This window comes from Miniopterus schreibersii, assembly GCF_964146895.1.
Source record: "Miniopterus schreibersii genome assembly, chromosome: 1".
Taxonomy (NCBI): Eukaryota; Metazoa; Chordata; class Mammalia; order Chiroptera; family Miniopteridae; genus Miniopterus; species Miniopterus schreibersii.
In genome coordinates this window covers 85080255-85097063 of record NC_138101.1, presented here as the reverse complement: position 1 = coordinate 85097063, position 16809 = coordinate 85080255, and the positions used below count along the sequence as shown (strand labels likewise).

At 38.8% G+C, this 16809-nt stretch overlaps 1 protein-coding gene across 1 annotated transcript in view; it reads left to right on the top strand.

Annotated features, from left to right (window-relative positions):
• MALRD1 (MAM and LDL receptor class A domain containing 1) overlaps positions 1-16809 on the top strand; it is a gene marked incomplete at its 5' end in the record, with an annotated part of 544166 nt that overhangs the window by 509323 nt on the left and 18034 nt on the right. Inside the window, 2 exons of the mRNA XM_081144915.1 lie at positions 3037-3116; positions 3211-3307. Coding sequence (XP_081001041.1) covers positions 3037-3116; positions 3211-3307 — 177 coding nt within the window. The remainder of the gene's footprint in view (positions 1-3036; positions 3117-3210; positions 3308-16809) is intronic.

Genomic DNA, 16809 nt, shown 5'->3' with positions numbered 1-16809 from the left:
GTTTCAGTGGAATCGAGGGACCCAACTGCCACAGTTACTTTGAGCACTGAATTATCCATTGAAGAGGTTGAGTATGACAAAGTTAAGATGTACGTTCAATATTCTTCCTGGCTTCTTTTTGCAACCCAGCAAACGTTTCTCCTTAGTGGAGAGGGGTGAAGAGAAGAAAAAAAGCAACAACAAAAAGATTAGACTAAGAAATGTATATATGATGTGTTAATTCCTGAAAAGTGAATGTCTGTAGGGGTTGTTTGTATAGGCGCTGACCTTAAGGGAGTCCATGGGGCATTGCTGAAAGTAAAAGCCAGTTTGTTACAGGGAGATGCAGGTGCTTCCGTTACAGTAAACACACACACAACCCACATACAGAGGCACACATGCACGTGTGTGTGTGAGTGTGTGTTATATGAGAGGGTAAAAGGAGTGGAAAGAGATATTCTTGGCTGTTTATATTAGTTGCATCAGGAAGGTGGAATTGTATATGGAGATGAAGGGTTGTGTTTTAACATACACTAGTGCATAATTTCACTTATTACTTTAAACATGTATTATTTTTACCTGATAAACATCAAATAGGAAGGATGTGATGGTTTGGGAATCATGTTAGAGTGGAGATTACAATTTTTACTTCAAGGAACAATTTGTTGTTATTGACTAGAATTTTTTTTTAAATATGTCTTTATTGATTTCAAAGAGAGGAAGGGGGAGGGAGAGATAGAAACATCAATGATGAGTGAGTCGTTGATCAGCTGCCTCCTGCATGCCTCCCACTAGGGTTAGAGCCCCAAACCCGGGCATGTGCCCTGATTGGGAATCGAACCCTGATCTACTGGATCCTACGTCGATGTTCAACCGCTGAGCCGTGCCAGTCAGGCTAGAATTTTTTGAATCATAGATAATACTATATAATTTTTAAATTTCAGTAATTTCTATTCATATGTCAAAATTAATTATTATCTATTAACATTCACAGGTAAGCCCTCTTGAAAACATGTATAGAAAATATTTGGTTTAAATATAGCAGACTCATGCACAAAATATACTTAAGTAGAAGCTTTTAGGAGTAGGATACTCAGTTTCCTCTAAAATAATCAACTCCTTTAAAGGATTTTGTATTATAAATATCTAAGTCAAAATTTTATTCATACTTCTTAAATTCAAAATTTCCTTGGCCAAAAGTGACAAAAATTCAGCACATTTTGTAACTAATTTTGGCCCTTAAAGGGCCAAAGTCCTTTCTATTACTTTTCCTTAATTTCCTTTCTAATTTAAGGAATTCCTTAAATTCCTTTCTATTACTTTTTTCATGTTAGTTGATATATAAGTACATATACATATATAAATATATAGACAAATGAAGATCGAAGATAGATAGATAGCACTCATACTACTTCTCCACCTGGTTTGGATTTTTGCCATTAATTTTTTAACTGGTATTTTAAGATGTTTTCAACTGACATTTACCTTAATAGGCACATTCAAATAGCTACAATATACCTAAAGTGGAGATTAGTACAATCCTGAGGCCAGTGAAATGGCATTTTTCAAAGTCTGAAGGTGCCCAATTAACCCAAAAGGAAAAACTGTCCCCTGTCTCTAGGCCACACCAGTTAGTGCACCTGTGAAAGACTGATGTATAAAGTCACACTATCCATTGAGGACTGACAAGAACTATAGCCTAAGGGTTGTGAGAATAAAAAACAGTATTAATGTATGCATGTTAAATAATACTACATGTTTTACAAGGACATTTATATGAAAGAACATACTTTAAGCACTTTAAAATGAATGACAATTAAGAAAGAAAGAAATTAAAGTACAGAATGAGAATAAAAGAGATAACTAAATTAAACAAATAAATGAAAGAAAAATAAATGAGAAACTCGAAAAAACTTCAGTCTTCAACAATTCTAATTTATTGTAATTCTAATTTGAGAGACATCAAAGCAATCAAGTCGTCTTAAATTTCTACCTTTTAAAGAATATCTACTAAGGAAAGAAGGCATTCTTATGGACCTCCTTGAATCTCTAAGCTTTTTACATTTATAAAAGCTATCGCTTTGTGAAGAAATTGCCATTGATCATTCCAATTTTCAAATTCAAAAGAGATTGAGAGAAACTATAACAAATGCATGCTGAAGAAGCATTGTTCTGACACCCAGCTTCCAAGCAGGCAGATTCAAAAGCTAGTTTGTAGTCCTATTTTGTAGCAGGCACCGTGAACCTGGCAGGAAATTCAACTAAGCCCTTCTTCATTTGTGTCCTGTTGTTTCTGGTAAACAAGAATGTGTGTGCAAGCTTTCCCACCCCTGTGCAAATGCTTGCTACCAGAAATGACCCGACACGCTCACCACTTAGAAATAAACCTTCTCTGTCTTTGAGGCACAAACTAGTCTCCGTTTCTGAACTATCTGAAGACCATGCTTATCAAAGAAGATGCTCCCCATGCTGCCTTTCATCATGTGTGTCCCTAAGGAAAGCAGAGGCAATGAAATTCTAGTAGTATCCTGAACACATCTCATGAATTACTAACCTGACTCCAAATCCATGAACTCCAAGGATCATCTGCGTTTAATGAAAAACAAATATGCTCTGTAATTTACACTCATGTTATTCTATAATTTGAATCTTCTCTATCAGTATCTGAAATAGCTTAAACCCACTCACTCTGGAAAAATGTGCCAGCTTTTAGATTTGAGACAAATAATGAGGAATGAACTATGGACACTGGTGAAGAGCAAAGTTAATTTTTGAAAACAAAAAAGGAAGCCTGTGAAGACCAAGTTCCCGCCTTACAAAGTCAAGAAGAAGACAAATCATGAAAAGCATCATCTTACACAATAGTGTGAAAGTAATAAAATGGAATTTTGTTTTGGCTTTGATTTAACATTTTTGGTTTCTTATCAAAGTTACCTGCACTCCAGGTACCTCCTTGTTTATTGACATTCAGCATTTTATTCCTTGACGATACGGGATAAAATATGTTTCTACTACTTTCTTTTTTTTTTTAACTGTCATCTTTTATCTCATTTCCAGATGTGGACAAGGATGGTCAGGAAATCGATGCCACATCAAAGGCAACCATTCTACTGCAGATTTCACGTACTCTCAGAACAGTAGGTGACATTGTGATTAAACAAATCACTTGGTTTTTGAGAGTCTAATACTTTTGACGGCATGTGTATCTTTCTCATTGGTTTGAAATTCTAGATATATGGACTCTCCTGGGTATTGGATTAGCTTTCCTGATGGCTCATATGACAGTCACAGTCTTGTGTTTCCTTGCGAACAGAAAAGTGCCAGCAAGGTAAGTGATGACTTTGACTGCTGAATAAAATATACTGTGGCAGAACAATTTCCTGAAACATTTCATTTGCTATATTTTCCTTTCACTCTGTTTTACATACAGGTAGCTTTAATGCTTGCATACTTTATGGATTTCTTTCTCTTACTCTTTTTTTTTTTTTAATTGACTTTTTAGATTATGTTAGAGGCATTTTTAATCACAACAAAAAGGAGAACATGGCATTCTCCACAGATTAAAAAGATAGGAGGGGCTAGGTATCCCACTTTCTGGTAGTGCCTAGGGAAGGCAGCAGAACTGCAAAATAGATACTTTCTTGGCCTGCAGGTAGGCTGAACTCGAGGCACCAGCTTTCCAGGCCAAGGCCCTCATGTCCTAAGCAATGCACAGAGCAGAGGCCAAGAGCTGCTGCACCTGGAGGAACTTTGCAGGCTGGGCTCGGGCATGTCTCAGGAGACCTGCGGTGCTGGTCAAAATACTAGGAGCTCCCTACCTAATACACATCTTCCCATCACCTGTATGGGATACAGTTCACCCCAATGAGGAAAGTGAATCACTTTTCCATGCACTGAACAAGATAAAGGCTTGGGATAAGATTTAATAAAAGCTTAAGATATTGAAGAAACACATCATGTCCTGCATGCTGAGTTTGTGGTTAGAGATTTAGATCGGCTGCAACACTGATGTGTCACAGAGCACAGGATAACTGTATTGTCCTTGGTGTCAATTGGTATGTGCCAAGTCTTGATGAATTCTCATATATCCAGCCTGGCATCTTGTTAAGTAGCAGACACCAAACTCAATATCATCAATTAAAGCAAAATTATTCTAGAATTATGGTGATCATTAGAAAAAAACACCTGACATTTTTAATCCATTACTATCAAGAAGATCTTGCTGATCTATTAATTCTGTAGTTATTTATTATGTGCCTAAAATATGTCAATGTGGATACAAACATGAATGAGAAGCAGTGTGGACCTAAAGGAGTTTGTAATCTAGTAGGAAAAACAGACCCAAAGCTATTAAGTGAAACACTGGTTCTGTGCTAGAATGTACACTTGTATTAGTTAGGGTTCTGCAAAGAAAGAGGCAGTAACTACTCAGCTAGCTAGCTAGACATATTATTGTTTCTGTCTTCATATGTACATAAATATCTTTAAATATCTCATATAATACATAACACATTATCATTTATTATATAAATATTATATCAATATATTGTATTAAAATATATAATATAGTATATAGTAATATAATATATTAAAATATCTTAAGAGTAACATGTATTAATGTATTTATATGTAAATAATAAGCTATATTATCATTTAATATAGTATATAATATTAATTATACAAATTATACTTATTGGGGTATTAATTAAATAATCATTACTTTAATTACATTAGCAATATAATTAATATAGTATATTGAGTTAGAGAAAGATTTATTTTAAGGAATTGGCACATGCAATTGAAGCTGGCAAGCTTGAAGGTTGTTGAGCAGGCTGGCACCTTGCAAATTCAAGTAAGAGTTGAGGCTTGAGTCCAAAATCTTCCAGGCATGCCCTCAGGCCTGAAACACAGGTAGGGTCTCCCTGTTGCAGCCTTGAGGCAGAAGTCCTTCTTATTTGGGAAACCTCAGTCTTTGTTGTTAAAGCCTTTAAGTGATTGAATGAGACCCACCCACATTGTGGAAGGTAATCTGCTTTACTTAAAGTTGGATGATTGTAAATGTTAATCACACCTAAAAATACTTTTACAGAAACATCTAGACTAGTGTTTGAGCAAAGAACTGAACACCGTAGTCTAGCCAAGTTGACACATAAAATTAATCATCACAATATGTGAACAAGTTGTCATATTAACACAACCAACGAGAGTACTTAGGGAGAACCCTAAATTTCACACCTTTTCCAGATTCGAGTTGGCCAACTCATGCCATTGAATCTTTCAAGAAACCTCTCAGGCAGATGTTGGTGGCACTATGCCACCTGCTGACAGAGCCCGCCCTCCTTTCCCTCATTCCCATCATTCTTCTTCGATATCACACTTCCCCTTCCTCATCACTCCTCACCTTCTTTCTTTGCCAAACTCTATTTCTGTTCTCTCTTTCCCTGTTTCTTTGTTCATCTTCTCCTTTTTTCTTTTCTTATCCCCACCTTAGGCTATTTTTTCCATTGATTTTTAGAGAGAGCAGAAGGGTGGGAGAGTGAGAGAGAGAGAGAGAAACATTGATGTGAGAGAGACACATCGATTACTTGCTGCAACAGGGGCCAGAGATCAAACCTGCAACCCAGGTATGTGTCCTGGGTTGACCAGGAATCGAACCAGCGACCCTTCCATGCACTGGCTGATGCTCTAACCACTGAGAACACCAGTCGGGCCTGTTCATCTCCTCTTAATCTGTCTTCTGTCTCTCTGACAGTTTGTGTTTTTTTTAATTCTTAGTCTCTTCTTCTTAACCTTTATTGATGGTCTCCAGCGCTTGCCTCTATACTTGATTCCCTTCCACTCTACCTGTTATTCTCCATGTAAGATGTCATTCATTTCCAAGGTTTCAAATGCCATCTGTACATTAATGGGGTTCAAATAATCTCTCTTTCTTACTGAAGTTCTGTTCCATCCTCCAGCTTCATATTATCCTTTCAATTATTTGCTATCTTTACCTTTGAGATCCCCAAATAAAGGGTAACTTCATTATTTGAGATAGAAAGCTTAGATATAGCTGCTTTTATCATCTTACCTGAACACACCAGGACTCTAGTCTTACAATAATAACCCCTCTTACACAAGATACACAAAAAAATTGAGTAGAATTGGCTACATTCTACAAATATAAGGCTCCCATTACCACGCATTTTAAAATATGTGGTTGTTGTGGGTTTTTTTAATTGATTTCAGAGAAAGGAAGGGAGAGGGAGAGAGAGATAGAAACATCAATGAGAGAGTCATTTGATTGGCTGCCTCCTGCACACCCCCTCAAGAGGACTGAGCCCACAACCTGGGCATGTACCCTGACTGGGAATCCAACCTGATCTCCTGGTTCATAGGTCAACGCTCAACCGCTGAGCCACACTGGCCAGGCCCACTACCACACATTTAAAGAACTGACAAAGATTACCAGTGATTGGAGTCAGACACAACTCACTGAGTCTTGCTAATGGAAGCAGAACCATCTATATGTCCATCAACCAATCTTTCAGTTCCACGGTCTATACAAGGAGAGGACTGGAAAGAAAAGAGAAGAAATCCTTGAAGTCATTGTCTTTGGAGTAGTGCAGTGTTTGTAATGACACATTTTACCTCTTTCCCAGTAAAGAAGGGAGGAAGATACCACCACCAACACTACTCAAAGCAACATGATGGAAGAGCCCCAAAGAGCATCAATAATTAAGACTGGTGATGCCTAGAAGAAAAGATGAAAATTCTACAAAATCTGATTCCTGTGCTGCATCAGAGTGCAGTGTAGAGAAAAAGTTCTTAAGAGTACTTGACATATGTACTCTCTACAAACAGACATAAAGACAAGTTTTGGTCCACTGTCTGAAAGTGAGTGGCCCTGGGAGCATCCTCTACTATCTAGTCTTAAAAGGACTGTGGTATAATGTACCTGGAAACAGTAGAAGAGTGGAGGAGGGTGTTATACTGTATTGTAGTTGTGCACAACCCTCCAAATGTATAGGAGAGAATCTAGAGTTTTCTTTCTCAGTCCATGTGAAGAAGCATAGAGAACAGAGATAAACTGTGGGGTTGTTCAAACAGCGGCCAGGTTAAGTGAGGTGATGCCACTCTTGAAAAGGACATTAGGGGAAAGACTGAGCTAAATGTTGACACAGCTGCCTTTCTTTTTAAAGGTATTCAGTATTAGAAGGGGCCCAGATAAAGTTGACTCACACACATACACACCCACACATGAAATCCATATGCTATTACCATGGAGGCCATGACAAGAGAAAAGTGAGAACTACCCATTGTGCAATGGCGGGCACCTTCCAGCCAATGACAGGAGGCTACTTAGTAAGAAGATTCCAGCCTTGCATTTCCCCCTCATGTCTGTGTCCCCACGATAGAGCAAAGCCTTGAAAAATGGCGGGGTGGGGGTGGGGGAGGGAGCTACTTGAAAGCCAGATCATGACCTTCACTGTCTTTCTGATTCCAAGCAGCAGCCATGGTCAGATCTCAAGTCTGAAATGGGGAAAGGGTAGGCAACAAATAGAAGTTAAAGTCTGGTATTACTCAGTAACTTTAAAGTGGATTGGACTACTTTTAAACATTAAAAACTAATTTTTAATCATTACAAGAGACAATAATGTTATGAAATTTGCCGAAATATGTGTGGACTAGATCAAGATGGAAGGATGGTTGATAAATCAGGGTAGAAAAACGGTGACTGCAAATCAGTTACTGAAATCTTAGATCTTTACTCCTCATAGTGGCGGGTGAAGTCCAAGGCTTGAGATCCGAGCCAGTATCTCCGTCTCTGACACACTGATTCACCCCCTCACCCCCTTCCCTCTCCCTAGCACCTTCCCTTCTGATTTCCCAAATCTCAAACGAAAATGTTTTATTCTCTATTACTAGCCCCCCAAAAATATCACCCAAGACTGTGCTCTCAGACGTTAGTGATCTCCTGAATCATTCATTGTTCGTGTTGCCCCGGAGGCCACAGGAATGAGGTTCCCACAAGTGGGACTGAAGAGAGAGGAACTCCCTCTTGGGAACCAGACTGGCCTCAGCCCCAACATGAGGCAGATGACAACCATGACTACTGCCATTCATAATACCGGGGTCTACAGAATGGAGGGTGCTTATCTGAGGCCTTGGAGACTACTTGAGGGTACATGACACAAATAGTTTCAAGCAAGTCATTTTGTAGATGCCCAAATTTCATGTATTTTCTTCTAGGTTGAGACAGGTTCATCTGGCCTGATGCTTCTCCTTTCTCATTTACTCATTCACTCATGTCCTCTTCTTTACCCACATCCATCCTGATTCTTACCAAAATAAATAACCTGTGGGAGAAGAGCAGGGGAATACACCCTGGGGGCCAAATAGAGAGATAATCTGAGACAGAAGCCCTCCAAAAAAGAGTAAAAGAAGGTATTTGAGAAAAGCAATATTGAAACGTGAGCAGAAGGTAAATATTTGCCAAATTTCTCCTCCCTCCCTCTCTCTCTCTTGCCTCCTCCCTTCCTTCTCTCTCCTTTCCCACTTAGGTTTTGAAATCACTGTCTACTGATATGATTGGTCTGGGACACATTTTAACATATCTATTAGACTTGAAAAGTGATATCAGCCTTTTCTGTCAAAATTATTTTGGAGAAAATGCAAGTGGCAATGGTCAAAGACCACTGAACCAAGTTTACTTTTCCACCTTTCCCACCCTTCACACCTGATCCTTGGGGAAAGTCTCACCATTCCCCCAAAGCACATGGCTTTCTGTACCCTCTGCCTGGCAGAGCTATCCAACCTCATATATTTTTGATGCCAGGCAAAAATTTCCTGGCATCCCTTCAAGGTTAGTCACTGAGCTGTCAGAACATTGTCATCAAGAAGACAGTTACAGCACTATTATGCAGTGTTATTACTTAACTATTTCCATATTAGCCTGTCCTCATCTTTATATCTCCAGTAGCTAACTATTGTATGCATAATTGATACACAATACATGACTATTGAAGACTAGCTATACTTTATTGAGTATTATCAATACTTCTGAGCATCATCAAAATCATTGTTTATGTCTACTAATTACATTTGAGTAAAAATGTTGCACATTAAATGTCTTTAAAAGTTTTTTGCATGAAATAATTTAAGCCATAAAGCAAGCCAAGAGATGGATAAGTGAAACAACAGTGAGTCCCCTTGAAAATAATACCAAAACTTTGAGATACACAGGAATTAATGTAAGCAGGAAATTCATCACCCTCTCTAAATAAGCTTTAACCTGAAGATTTTTCATTAGGTTTTGTAAAAAGAATCTGTAGCATAAGAGCCCCTTCAGTGACTTGAAAGAAACATTTTTTATTAATTTGTTTAAAAACATAGGATGGAGAACTGTGTGCTCAGACAGTGCTAAGCACAGCAACAAGCTTCTTAATGTTATTTTTAGCGATCTGGTTTCCTGGATTTTATTGTACATTCTGTGACCTTCTGTTAGCTACTTGCCAATGAGGCCACTTTGATTGCAGGTAAAGAAACTAACTCAAGCTGGCTTAATCAAAATAAAGAATTCCGTATAAAAATGCTCATGTCTCCCAGAGTTCAAGGGTAGCAATGAAAGAGGCCAGGCCTCAGAAAGGCTTGGACCCAGTGGAATTCTTCATCTGCCTCTCATTTCCACTTCTTTTTGCTTCTCTGCTTGGTGATTTTCTCTGAAGACATAGTGGCTCTACTCACTGTTTATGTAACAAAGTGGTGTCACCCAGAGGATGGATGCTAGCTTCTCATTAGGTCTTAAAATGTGGGGAGAGACTTTTTATCCCCATAGAGTATTCTAAAAAAACCACATCTGATTCACCCATTTGTGTCAGGATCCCATTTCTGGCCAAACCTGTAATGGGTGAGATAGGAGGTGAGATCAATAATACAAACATGGCTGTAGGGACCCCACATCAAGGCACTGTAGTGGTGGGAATGGGCCACAAAAGGGGTTATTCTGAAAATTCTCTGAAAGGTATCCACTACACCTGTCCCTGTGGTCCATACTCCATCAGATTTTCTTTCTGTCATGGTACTATTGAGGAAGCAACAAACACGACAGCCTTCTAGGGTTGCTTATAATAATAGAAAGTAGATCTGATAATCAAAATCTATACCTAGATCAAAATTAAAGGATACAAATAAATAAGGGACTATTCTTTTCTTACTAGGAGCCACATAATACCCACTGCTTTCCTAGTTTAGACTATGTCATCTTTTTTTAATTAAATTTAGTGGGGTGACATTGGTTAATAAGATTATAAAGGTTCCAAATATATATGTATATGATACATGATCTGTATATTGCATTGAGTGCCCACCACCCAAAGTCAAACCTCCTTCCATCACCATATACTTGACCCCCTCTATTCTCCTCTACCCCCCCACCCTCCTTTCCCTCTGGTAGCCACCATAATGTTGTCTGTGTCTACGAGTTTCACATATGAATGAAACATATGGTGGTTCTTAGCTTTTTCTGACTGACATATTTTGTTTGGCATGATATTCTCAAGGTCCATTCATGTTGTTGCAAATGGCAGTATTGCCTCTTTTCTCCTGGCTGAGTAGTATTCCATTGTATATATGTACCACATCTTCTTTATCCACTCCTCTATGGAAGGACACTTGGGTTGTTTCCATGTCTTGGCCACTGTGAATAGTGCTGGAATGAACATAGGGGTGTATATATCTTTGCAAATAAATATTTTCAAAATTTTAAGGTAGATACCCAGAAGTGGGGTTACTGGGTCATATGGTAACTCTAGTCTTAATTTTTTGAGGAGTCTCCATACTGTTTTCCATAGTGGCTATACCTGTTTACATTCCTACCAGCAGTGAATGAGGGTGACCTTTTCTCCACAACCTCTCCAACGCTTATTACTTATTGTGTTGACAGTAGCCATTCTAACAGGTGTGAGGTAGTATCTCATTGTAGTTTTGTTTGGCACTTGCGTAATAGCTACTGAAGTTGAACATCTTTTCATATATCTGTTGGCCATTTGTATGTCTTTCTGGGAGAAGTTACACTATATCATCTCTGCCTGGGGGGAAATTGTGAATAAATGGCTGCATTGTCGCACTTTACTCCTGAAGGTGGATTTAATAACTACACTAACAAAACTTTAAAAAGCAAACATTTTAGTTAGTTTTTCTGATAAATAAGATACATCTGTGTGAGGAGTTTTTGGAAAAGTTTAGATCAGGAAATTTTCTAAATAATTCTATAAGATTGTAAGTAAGTGTGTGTAACAGTAGAAAGATTGCTGAATGCAGCCTTGGGAATGCCTCATGATTCAATTTCACAAACATTCATGAAGACCTCCTACGTGCTAGTCTTGAGAGACCTCAAAGATATATAAGATGATATCCCTGCTTTCTGACTCAGACTCAATTGCAATGTATGTTAGACTGTGATGAGTGTTATGGTAGAAATGTAAACCAAAATACTTTGGGGGTAAAATGGAAGGAGGGAGTGATCAAACGAATAATTTTTAAAAAATATTTCTGATAAGAAACAGAGGCAATTAGAATTTCAAAAGCTGGACATGCTTCCTTATATAACCCCATTGGAGATGCAGATGTTCTTGTTGTTTGAGATTCATGAATGAGTGGCCCTGACCTCTGAATAAAATATCTATCTCTATAGCATAATCTCTCTACCAGAGCTTTCCCCACTGCTAACACCTTGCATAATAAATAATGTGGAGCTTTAGAGGCAGAAGTTTAGCTGCTCATGTAGTTTAGGATCCCTGGAGAGGCCTAACCTGGGCCCAGCAATGAATATTTATCCTTAGCAAAAATCATAACCTTCTTTCTCTATGCCTCAAGGCATTCAGCTGTTTTTGCAGCTAGAGTATCACCAGTGAGCCTGTCCCTGTCCCTGAAATGAATACTTAAGCAAACTGGAATTCCACTAGCGACAGTGACCACGGTGGTCTCATAATGCTGGCAAACTTTTGGTTCTGTCTGCATGTGTGTCTGCCCACAAAAAGTGCAACTGATAAGATCCATGAGCCTAACTCTCCAGTCTCAGTCCCTTGTGAGGTATGTAGCGGCCATGCTCTGCTAATACTGCTAAGCATTTACTTTGAGCAAGAAAAGGGAAATTAAGGAGAGGAATTGGAAATCTTCCCCTTAAAAATGGGATCAGACCTCCGGTGATGATTCCTCCTCCTCTATTTTAAAGAGAAGCAATAGAGCCTGTTCCCTGATACTTTTCCCTTAATCCCCACCTTTGTTTTCTTGCCCGGAAATGGTAGGAAAGGCCCATAAGAGAGGACTCAAAGGAAAAAGAGTACTTGTCCCAAGCTGATCACATTTCTGCTCCTCTCATATGAGCCCTACTTCCTACCCTGTGGCCAGGGATTTCATAAAAGTCCTAGTAGTTCCTCTTATTCCAAGTGGAATGAGTGGTGCACAGGGCAGGTCTTGATCTATTACATGGAGGTGACATATTCCAGGGAGCCAGCATCCGGATAGATGGGTGAAGATTGCTGCGAAGGGGAGGTAGCATTTGTCCTGAGAGTTGAAGGATGAAGAAACCAGGCAGAGCTGAGGAAGGGGGGGTTAAGAAAATAAAAGAAAATGTAGAAAATCAGGGTTTCAAAAATGCCCCACATAGCTATAGAAAATGGGAAGTGAAATAGTAAATTACACTTAGAACAGAATGTTTTGGAGAAGTGGTTAAAGAATTTTGAATGTCTACTAAGGAGATTTCAATTCATTAAAAAATAGGGCTGGGTTGGCTATCTTCTGTCTGTCCTCAGATCCACTCCCCGCCTTCCTCAACCAAACAGGATGGAACAGTGTAGAAGGTAAATCTGGAGACTTGGCCTTTTGGGATTGCATTAAAAAGCTCCCTTGTCATCTGAGGTTATGTTATGTTTGGCCAAATGGGGTACATTGAGGCAGGAAAGAGAAGGGGCTGCTTAGGCCTAACCCTGGAGCCTTCCTGCGGCGGCGCTCCAGCTGGCTGCTAGAAATGACAGGGCCGCCAGGAGCCCCTGTGCTTTGGGCAGCTGCCTTCTGCCACACGTCCCCTTTTTCCCCCTTCCCACCTGGGTGGGGACAGACCTGATAGCACTGGCCCTGCTCCTGCACCATCTCCTGTTGTTTCTCTACATTCTGGCCATAGCTTTGCAAACTGCCACTTTATCAAACTCTCCTCGAGTTTTCCAACTTGAGTATTTCAGCTATTTCCTGCTAGGGTCTTAGCTGAGACAAGCCAAGAAAGGCTTTTAAGCAGAAGAATGACAAGATCGGGCTCTTCATTCAAACAAAGAATGAAGAGCGTGAGAATAGATTAAGGAAGGTTAAGAAGAGCTTGGCAGCCTAGAGGACATACGCTTGTTCAAGAGGTTTAGATGAGAGATGAGAACCTGAAACTGAATTGACTTCATATAGGAGGCGAGAAAAATGCAAGTGTCAAAGTTGATTCAAGGCTATCATTCTTAAGCGACTGCATGGGTGATAATGCCACCACCAGAGATTCAAAACCCAGGAAGAAAGATAGGTTTGGTTTGGACAATAGGGAAGAAAATTCCTTTAATATTCCACATTTTCTTATGTATAAAATGAGGAAATTTAATTCAATACATTTTCCCAAATTTCTATCATTTATAGGCCACCTCACAATTTAGGACTTGACTATGTGTTATGTTTACTATTACTTTTATTTATCTTTAAATAGACTACATATTTTACTTAGCTTTCTCTTAAGAAATAATATTCATGAAATCATGGGTTTAATGTGCCATTAACATATTTTATTATATCTTTAATATAAAATGTAACTATGAAATTAAAATGTTTGCATTGCCTACATTACTTTCTTATAACCATTGTTTCACCTACTACATAATGAGAAATTATAATTAAATCATTTTAAAGTTATCTCCAAGCTCCAAAACGGCATGATTCAAATGGAATATTGAGCTTGGTTCTTTGGGCCCTGACTTATAATGTAGGCTGCATTCAGCTATTAGGGTGCCTTTAATCTGAGTAGTGTCCTACCTTTATCTTCACATTATGATTCCCTGGGACAGTTAATGCTTATTTTGAAAAGTAAAAAAGTACCTAACTTGTAATTCAATATAAGACCAAACACTTGGCAAATCTATGTGTATCGTGGTCTTGACCACACACTGACTGATGGCTGAAAACAGCAATGTCTGGGACTCCGCTGTAATTCTATTCCCTGACGACTCCCTGGAAAGCAGGGACAGCATTGTTTGTTTATCTTGCATCTTGCCTAACACATGGTGTGCGTTTCATAAATAACATGTAGGGCAGATGAAAAATCAGATGGCTGGGGTTTGTAGATTTGCAATAATACATCAAAGTCTTGGAATTCAGGCTCTACGTGCTGATCATGCTCAAGCCTTAAATGAGTAATGCAAGCTGCCACCTTTCCAGAATAAAAAAGCCAAAGGAAGGGAAAACAAACTTCCAGAAATGCTGGGCTCACTTCTTCCTTCACCGTAAAAATAAAACAAAAAGGTAAGACCCAATCAAAGGCTACCCACAAAAGTGGTGTCCTCTGCAAATCTTCCCAGGGCACTTTGGGGGAGAAGTAACCATTCCTGCCTGTGAGCCTCCAAAGCACTCAGTTCTCAGCTTGTTTTCCACTCATCACAGTCACTCCCATAACAGATTCTGAGCCTCTCGATGGCAGAATCCTTGTCCTATTCATATTTATATCCCTGAGTTCACAACTAGTAGTGAGGAATTCATCTCAGTAAATATTTGTTAAGTTGAATTCCTCAGCGTATCTACAGGAAGATGTTGGAGCCCAAATGAACAGTTTGTATTCCAAAGCAGCCTTGTACTTGGCCTTAAGACTCCAGAATTTATTCATATTAGAATCCTCAGAGATAACTCTAAAAGTTGAGCTATCGGTATTGGGTATTCTTGAAGAATTTCCAGCCAATTGACTGAAACTCATTCCATTCTGTGAAAGCTGAGAGCAAGTCAAGGAGCACGAAATGATGCTACACATATGACCCCTGGCAGGCTGATTATTGGGGTTCATGATGGACTAAAAGTCAGTCCATGATCAGAAGCTTAAATATTAGAATATTAATGAAGGACATTAGAGACAACCAAAATCTGCAAATATAAGTGTTCAAATTCTATGAAAGATACTTAGCATCAAAAAACCTGGGCATTTCAGGGAGGCGGGAAATTGAATTTAGTTAAAAGAGTAACTGTGTTCACCTTCCCCTAAATTGTCCTCATACCAGGGCATTTAATTTAGATGTACACATATATGACAGATTTTGCTCTGAGACTTCTGAAAACATTGTTTGGCATCTGTCAACCTATTGGAATTACCAATTTTACTTATAAAATTATTGTTCCTCTCATCCTATTTTCTTAGGGAAGTCATCTCCAAATGAGTGCATAGATGAAGTCTTTTCAAGAAAATAGCATTCATATTTATCAATGAAATTTTATATGGGTTTCAAAATGACTCGTTATTTTTACTAAATATCTGGTTGTTTTTGAAATAACTTATTCCCTGATTATTTAAGGAATATATTATTTAACTAAACAAAATTAGTTTACGTGCAATGTGTCAGGAATACGAGTCTTCACTTTATCTGGTTTGGACATCTGTGTTGTTTCAAAGCTATTGTCATTGGATAGAAACTCCAAATAGTTGTAAGAAATGAAATCTGTGTAACAAATTTAAAGAGCACTTTACTGCATAACAGCCCCATGTTCTAACTATTTGATCTGAAGATAGCCATGTTTCCATTATGAAACAGGCGACTGCTGGGCAGAGATAGTCCCCAGGTCAGGATTCAAGGCACTTTCCTATAAATCCGACATAGCAAAAAGATAGCACTTCAGGCCATGATGTATTTCTTTGTTGCATTTGTTTCCTTGTATCCAACCATCAGAGCAGGTCAAAGTGTTGCAGAAAAATCAGAGTTGCTCCTTGAAAGAGGTCACCTGTTTAAATGAGGAAGGACAAGAAGGCGGTGGAGATAGGTGAATGTGTATTATTAGTGAAGCATATAACTCGACTGTGGCAAGCAGCAAATACAGTCAGCAGCTTTGACTGGAGAATCAGAATTCTAAATATTCTTTATCATGTTACTAAAGGATGGGAGCAGCTTCATAATTTTTCTTCAGTAACTGCTTTGCTATGCTCCTGATAGACTCCTTTCTGCTTTCAAATCATATTTCACTCAATTTTTCTTTAAAAGCATCCTCAGGGACACTCTTACAAGATCAACACTATGTTTACCGTGTCAGAATTTCTAGCTCACTAAGAATCAAAGGACAGATTAACAGCAGAACTTAAATGAACAGCTTATTTTCATCTTTCTAAAAAACCACAGGCACACATAAATCAGAAACTGTTAGTGCTTCATTTATGTATTTGTTGGCAAACATTTATTAAGCACCTATTATGCACTCGGTACTGTATCAGGGGCTGGGCATATAGAAAATGAATAATACTTTACACTCTCGTAGAGAAGGCACATAGAAAAGCAAATAATACCAGTTCTTCAACAAGCATATCTTAACGAGCACACACAGTTACTTCCTACAGAGCACCAGAGAAACGGGTCAAGGCCAGGCCGGCTGCCTTTGCTTCGGAGCTGAAAATAACGCCCTGGCGAAGCTGAAGAAGGCCTTTAGTGAGGGGGAAGAGCATCTGAGACTCAGAAGCACTTGTGCAAAGCCACAAGTTGTGGCAGAAAAAGACATGGTTAGTGCGAGTAAAACACGGGTCAGGTAAGAGAAAAGGAGGGAAATATACTGGGAATCAACAGGGAAAGGTCATTTTTT